The sequence below is a fragment of the Aulonocara stuartgranti genome (assembly GCF_965226115.1).
Source record: "Aulonocara stuartgranti genome assembly, chromosome: 3".
Classification (NCBI taxonomy): Eukaryota; Metazoa; Chordata; class Actinopteri; order Cichliformes; family Cichlidae; genus Aulonocara; species Aulonocara stuartgranti.
In genome coordinates, this window is record NC_138941.1 from 62755031 (window position 1) to 62762961 (window position 7931).

The 7931-nt window shown below is 40.5% G+C and overlaps 1 protein-coding gene across 1 annotated transcript; it reads right to left on the minus strand.

Annotated features, from left to right (window-relative positions):
- Nucleotides 1-425: 425 nt before the first annotated feature.
- Nucleotides 426-5968, minus strand: LOC309695163 (uncharacterized protein). Its single transcript, XM_082515654.1, has 8 exons — nucleotides 5960-5968; nucleotides 3893-3928; nucleotides 3464-3727; nucleotides 3139-3384; nucleotides 2843-3052; nucleotides 2673-2741; nucleotides 1271-1360; nucleotides 426-792 (listed from the first exon to the last, which is right to left on the minus strand). The coding sequence occupies exons 3-7, from the start codon at nucleotides 3612-3614 to the stop codon at nucleotides 1296-1298; spliced, it is 741 nt and encodes a 246-aa protein (XP_082371780.1). The 5' UTR covers nucleotides 3615-3727; nucleotides 3893-3928; nucleotides 5960-5968; the 3' UTR covers nucleotides 426-792; nucleotides 1271-1295.
- Between the last annotated feature and the right edge of the window lie 1963 nt (nucleotides 5969-7931).

The following is a 7931-nucleotide window of genomic DNA, read 5'->3' on the forward strand; positions in this document are numbered from 1 at the left end:
AAAAACATGACCTGTTTGAACATTTATCCTCACAATATATGTAATATTTACTTCTTTTTCTTTGATAAAACTGACATAATAGCAATAAACTGAAGAACAATGTAGTAGCAAAGCAATCAGCCATAGAAGTTTAAAAGAAAATCTATACCCTGTGTCCACAAACACTGAAAAACACGCTAAGATGAATGTGTGCAGCTGCATAATTCGAAATATATAATACTATGGAGGCATGCTTAGTTTGAATAACAACTGAAGTCTCATAAATTCAATTTCCTTGAATCAAAATGTACAAATAGACACGTACAGTTTGTTCTAAATATATTCTGTGCACTGTCGACCTTCTGAATGATTTTCATGCTGTTTACAGTCTGGTTAAAGTAAAGAGAAGTGCGCACGGGTTTGCCACAACGCCTCAAATTTTTGATCAGAAATCTTTGCAAAAACCACAGAACCACACAAATAAGAACAAAATGAGACCAAAGCTAACCGATCCTGCAGAGAAACCAGATAATTGCTGTGGTGATAAAGACAATTATTATTATTGCTTTTTGTTTTAGTCTTTAGCATTTACATTTTTAAAGGTTTTTTTTAATAAAAAATCTTTTTCGCTGTTGAATTGATTTTCTTGTCTCACAAAAGTTGTGTGACTGTAACTCCATGTAAAGAACAGAAGATATCTACTAATCGGTTATACAAGTAATTGTTATCTGGGGTGTTGGGTGGATGGATTCGAGACCCTCAGCTGGACTGCAGTGGTTGGACTGGTGGACTACTACTGCTCTGATGGAAACTCTGGAAAGACAAACATCATTATGTCAATTTAACAGGTTTAAACACAGTTCTTGGTGTTTTCTTTTTCCTGCTCCACTAATTAAAGAAAGTGCATCTCAGCTTTTTCAATACTGACGCAAAACCCCAAAATATGCTGCGCCAAAAACCGGTCTGCCCCAAGAATCGAGCGCCCCGGCACAAATGCCAAAACGTCACAGTCTATATATGGCTACAGGCCAGTGGACACTCTTTCAATGATGAGGATGTACACATGAAAGCTGGTTTGAGCAGAAAGTCATGGAGACCATTTATGTGAAAAGAGCCTAAGGGTACATCTGTCACCATCTTACAATGCTGTGATTGCAGCCATTCCCCAACTCTCTGTGAATGGGACTCATGGCCATTGATCAGTGTCCTTTTGATACTGACTAAAATATCAACGTGCTGGGATCTTGTTCTGATTCGGAACAATGACAGAGACAAAGGAGAGAAGCCGTACCTGTTGACTTTGATTTGTTTCTCTTTCACGATTTGTGAATAAGTGGTGTTTTTTTCCTCACTGTTGAGTAGAGTGCATACCGATTTATCCCTGCGGAACAAAACACACAGAGGACATCAATGCAAGTTATACAGCCTGAAAGCTACCTCTGCGGCTGATTTGAATAAGATACAAAAATCATTCATGTCCTTTATCTATATCTATGCGTTCTTTTTAGTATTAGTCAATTTACATCTGTATATAAAAAGCTGGAGAGGCTGAGGACGATGGACTAAATTCTGGAGGCTCATGTCTATTAATAAAAAAGCACTGGAGTGTTTTCATCAGAAACTGGAATCCACAGAGCTGTTAGTTTCCTGTTAATCATAGGCTAAAAACAATAGATGCTCCCTGTTATGGTTCATCAACAAACACACAACAACTACTTTCGACCTGTTTAAAAAAATACTTAGCACTTTATGCTCAAGTGGGGTCTGGAGACTATCCCAGGCTTAGTGTGAAAGATGCGATACAAAACAGACCCTAGCAAGACAAACTATCCACACTCAATCACAATCACTCGAGAATCACCAAATAACTTCACTCATATGTCTTAGGCAGTGGGACTAAGCTGGAGCGCCCAGAGAGAACCCACACAGACACAAGGAGAATGATGTAAACAGAAAGGTCAAAGGTCAAAGGTCAATTGGCAGCCAAAAGGTAGCTGAAGGATGAGCTATTTGTTTATTTGAGTGATTTATTTATTCGATTCAGTAAAAGGACTAGATGTTGTAGTCCCTGATAATGCATTGCTTTAAATGACGAGAATCTTGAGGGATGGCTGTTATGAGGAAAGGCAGCCCAGAGACATCGTTGTGTGCCTCAACTTTCCGTCTTTAAGGCTAATCTGCCATTTTTATGGGGATTAGATTTTTGATCTAGATTATCATATTAAGATTTGGGACACATCGCCAGTACTGGACCTTGGATTCATCGGGTGTTTCGGCCATTATCACTAGACACCCTCATCAAGGAGGCCCTGCCAGGGTTGATCAGGCCCTGGAGTGTCTGTGGTTTATGTTAAATTGTTATTTCTCTTCTTCTTTCTTCTGTTTAGTTTCCTACAGTTCATCTATTCACTGCAACTGAGAAATAATGCTTAACTCTTTAGCATTTATGGAGCTTCACTTCTTTAAAGGGATAGAAAAGGTGATAGAGAGAAGCAAGACAAAAGGGACAAGATAGGAGAGAGCAGAGAGGAGAGCCAGAAGGGGGGCGCCTGATCTGGCTTCCCACACCTCCCCGCTGGATCGGTCTGTACGCTCTACCTCCCCACTGCCTCCCAGAAAAGGGAAGAAGAGCAGATAATCATTTTTTATTCATTTATTTGTTCATTAGTAGAAACAAAGAACATGAACACCACCTCTGCTCTGTCCGATGTCACATAAGACGTCACTGATTGGATTGTCTTCTATAGCTTCCACTTGATTAGCTGAAGCAAACCAAAAGGAACAGCAGTATGACGCTGTGCAAGTTTTGATGACACGTTTAAAGTCATTGATATACTTGTACATAGTTCTGAAAAAACCAAACCTGAGTCAAATCCAGAGGTCCGAGTGTCACCTTCAGGTTTTCTAACATCACAAAGTTTTATCAACAGAATTATTGAAATGAGTAGAGCTGCAACACAGACTGTTAAAAAGAATGACAACACAGAGACAACAGGCGGGGAGAGTGATGTATCACAAGAGGTGCAACCAGGAGGAGGTGTGGATGTAGGTGGAGGTGTGGTGGTGTTTCTCTCTAAAATAAAGCAAACACAGTCATGAACTTGTCGTCACATTGTGAATGTTGAAACCTGCAGAAACACAGACAGGTGAGTGTGTCACCTGTGACAGTGATCCAGCCGGATGGAGACTCTCCATGACCGCTGATGTCACACTTGTAGAGGCCTTCATCAGACCTGGAAACATGCTGGATGGTCATGTGACCTGTAGAGTCTTTCCCAGTGAAGACGCCATCTTTGAAGAAAATGGCTGGGAGGTTGGAGGGAGTGGTCTTTGTTTTACAGAGCAGAGTGACGTCATCTCCCTCCATCACAGGGAGGACAGGACTCTGCAGGATCACTGATCCACCTCAACACAGAGACAAACTACAGCATTTCATCCATTTACACACAGCTTCATCAACACTAACTCCACACACTCAGCTTACCAGTGACTGTCAGGTTAACCATGTTACTGATGGTACTCTGATTGGACTCACACCAGTAAACTCCACTGTCCCATGTAAAGAGATCAGTGATTTTACAGGAAGAACTATTCTTTTTTCCCCAGTCGACCCCACACAGAGTCCTGTTTTCCATGTTTGTGTTTCTCCTCAGAGTCCATCCAGCAGAGCTGTCGTCCTCCTCACAGCTCAGAGACACAGAGTCATCTTTAAAGAACTGAGAGCTGCTGGGACTCACAGTCAGACGAGCTGTGAGGGTTAAAATAAAAATTATGTTGATCTTTTTTAAAAATAATGCCACAAAATTATTTCTACTTTCAGTAGTTTTACATTAGTAACCCCCACTGAAAGAAGGAGTAACAGACTTGATCATTTAACATAATTGGAATAAATAAATGAAAAAAGGTTACTGACCTTGATTTGCTGCACAGCTCAGCACTAAGATCAGAACTGAAGAGAAATAAAACAGTTCACTGAATCACAGAGAGGAAAACAATTTAGTTTTCTAAAGGTAACCAAGGAACATTAAACTCTGGTGTCTCCTCTTATTATGTGGCAACCACATATTAAGAGGAGACACTAGATTGAAGAAAAAGAAGATAGAGATGGATACGATGCACTGTAGAATCCAGGCAACAACATCACCCGAGAAGTGAGGAGAAACAGGACTACACAGTAAAGAGACCTCCAAAAGTACAGCGAGAAGTTTGGATAGACCTGCAATGAGATCAAGATGCAGAGATCCATGCCATTCGTATATAGGTGTTTTTTTTAATGTGCAGGGTAAAGAGGGCGTACCATAAACAAATACAGACAAGAGGGGTATGTTGCATCTGGGTTATAAAGTATTGAATCTGGGATAGCATTGTATAGGGCAGACACCTCCAAGAACTACAAAGTAATGTCTTGATTTTTTTTCTTTTTTATGCTGCTACTGTGCAAGAAAACTCTGCGGTCCTAAAAATAAAACCTGAGCAGTTAAAGTGTTTTCATCAGAAACAGGAAACTAGATCACCGCACAGCTGCTAGTTTCCTGTTAATCACAGACTGAAAAAATAGATGCTCCACACAGATTAATGCATCATCTTAGTGTTAAACGCAAACGCAGAACAACTGCGTTTGCGTTTAACACTCATAGTGCTACCTGCTCTACTTCCTGAAATAAGGCTTTTAGTTTTATTTGCTAAAGTTGAAAGTGATTTTTATGCTTTACTTGTATTGAGAATGATTTAATAATCTTGAATTAGAATATTGATTGTTAATTTAAGCTGGCAGCTGTTTAACAGACAGTCTGAGCCACAGCTTGCCTCATTGGTGAGACTGGTCTAACCCATTTACCGTAACATCAGAGGAAAGGACACCACACTGCTGCTGCTGCATTACCAAACAAGTTGTCTGCAGGCACTGGCGACATCATACTGCTCAATTCACTCACTGAGACCACAGCCTCACTTCAGGTTTGACAGCATTTCTAGCAGGTAGCGGCAGACAGCTTGAAAGTGAATTGAGGCTGCAGTTTGGGGGAGGTCTCAGAGGGGACTGGCAGCAGGGTGGGTATATCCACAAATACTATCATATGTAGATAAAGAAACAGAAGGGATGAAACTGGTCTCCATAAATGATCTCCAATTCTAAATGAATACTTTATATAACATTTCTTGCTAGTACTGGTTTCAACCATCTTTTGCCTTCTTCATGGCGGAAATTTATTCACCTCAGAGAATTTAGTCTATATTGACAAGATATCATCCCACAGTTGCTGAAGACTTGTCAGCTACTTGTCCACAATTCAAAGCTCTCCTTTCACCAAATCCAAAAGGTTCTCTAATGCATGTGGTGCTGTGGCACATCAGCTTTAACTTTCCATATGTTGGGTTGTCAGAAATGTTCTTCTGCACAACTTGGATGCAATAGGTGGTCAATCATACTGAGTTACAGCAATATGTCTGGCCATTTGTTGTCGATTCAGTTTTGTTTATATAGCACCAATTTACAATGACAATCACCTCAAGATTTTGCCTAATATGGTTGGGCAGCAAGGTAATATACATCAACACTGGCAAGAACTCATTCTTCACTCATTTAGCCTACTTTTTATTTTATTGCTTATTTATTACTGTATATCTCAAAAATCTAAAAAAGTTGATTCTGTTCATCTGGACGAAGCGTTTTCAGTGGGAGAAACCTTTCGTCGCTCATCCAAGTGACTTCTTCAGTCTCAGCTGACTGCAGGTTTTCCCAGTCTTATAAGGTATGACTGAAACTAGCACCACTGACGAACATTGGGCTGTGAAGTCAGTTCAGTGATCATTAATATCCAAATTGTCACGACCATTGATCACTCGCAATATTGATCATGTTCGTCCTCAAGATGTTCTTAAGATGAATTCAGTCTGACATAAATTTCGTGCCTTCTCCATAATAACTCATCAACAGCAGATGGTTAAAGTACAGAAATGTAAACAGAGAGAATCTACTCACAGAGATAAAGTAGAAATGTTTCCTCCATTGTTGCTCTTAGTAATCTGCTGTTTCCTCATCAGCAGTGACAACATATAGTGACCCAGTCCTTCCTCTTCATATATGTCTGTTTCCATATATAAAAGCATGTGTCATAGTCCCTGTTGGTCAGATTGTTGACACCTATGGTGGTATCAGGATGTTAAATCAACTGTTTGCTCGCACTTCACCATGCTTAGTTTTCTCTCTCTTTCTCCTTCCTTCTACCAAGTAAGAGCTCGAAATCACGTTCAGATTTCTCTGGCATTAAATTATTGTTTTTCAGAGAGAGAGAAAAACACTAAACTAACTTATGTTTGGGAGCTCGGCGGTCCCTGCTTCTATATCAATCAATAGATCCCCCAAATACACAGACACGAGAGAAATTGATTTGGTTCCACCCATAAAAAGCTCATTTCCTTTGAGATAGTACATGTTTATGCTGGTGCGTGTCCTAATCCCACAACAAATGTACAAACCTTAGGAAATCACAGACAAGTATTTCTTGTCGTTGAAAAAGGTTGCAAATTGTCGTATGTGCCACCAGCCTCAGGTTGAGACATAAACCATTTTGTATTCTTCTAATATATAGTTATCCCCCCCCCCCCTTTTTTTTTTTTTTTCACTCTCCCTGGGTTAAGTGTTTGGCAGAAACAACAACAGGCAATCATCAGAGCCTGAAAACCACCACACACTTAGGGTAATGGGAACCAATACAAGCCCAGATACCCCAAGTGGCTGCAGCCTAGAGTGAAGCCCAAGCCACAATGGAAACCAGTGTGTCGGACCAGAAGCACTCCAGTCAAGACCGAGTGAGAGCCAGACAGCACAACACGATCCCACCCATGTAGCACAGATGACCAGGAAGGGGAGTCCAAACTAATCTCCCTTTTTTAGTAAAGTAACTAGTGTACATGTAGTGATAAGCTGGGTTAGCTGCTGCTGATCATTTTCAGAGGTGTTGCTGAGTTCCTGCAGTGACCTGTAAGTCTGTGTTTATTGCAGTGCTGCCTGAGGGCTTCAACACCTTCAGCATTCACAGTCTGCAGCCTGGTCCTTTGTGCACTGGGACGTCTCTGGATTCTCTGAAGATGAATGGGTTAACTTAAAACCTCCCTGAGGTACTTTTTACGTCCAGTAGAGGGAGATGTTGGTTCTGCATGAATGTGAGCAGAAGCTACTCTTCCAAAGTGTCCTGCAAACTCAAGTTTTTAAAGATTTGTTGATTTGTGTATTTATACATCTGCATTTACTTCATGTTCTTTTGTTGCCGTCTCAGTCTATTGTTAGTACAGAATACATACATGTTATGTCCTGAGAACTGCCAACAGCAGGACTCAGTAAACTGTTGTCAGATAATGTTAGTCGTGGCAAATGTTAACTGGGTGTCAGGTTCATATTGTTGGATTGTCATTTATGCTTAGAAATATATATTTATATATATTTAGAAATGTATAATCATTTAGAAATGTATAATCATTTGTAGATTGAAAGAATGTCTCATCCTAGGGGGTCTGTAACAAGTCTGTGTAGTGTGAAGAGGGGAGTGCGTTCACTCCTCTTCAGAGTATTCTGGCATAGATCACCCACCTCCTAGGATCATGAGAGAGGTCGGAACTTCTTTTGCTGATATACGGTATATCAGTCCCACACACACACACATACCTACACTATGCACAGACTGGTACTCTTTGGTCACATGTATATCTATGTAAGACATCATATGTTAATGAACTCATGCATATTCATGTAACCTCAATAAAGTGTTACGAGGAAGCAGACGAAATAACTGTGGTCAAGCGAAGGATTGGCGCTCATCCAGTTCTCTCCCTTGTGCGCGAGTGACACAAGAACTTGTTTCTTGCGTTGCTGTGCAGTAGAAATATCTTGAACGTTCCAGCAAATAGGTTTATGCTAGACAAACCCATCACTGGGTATAAGGATAAGCTATAGT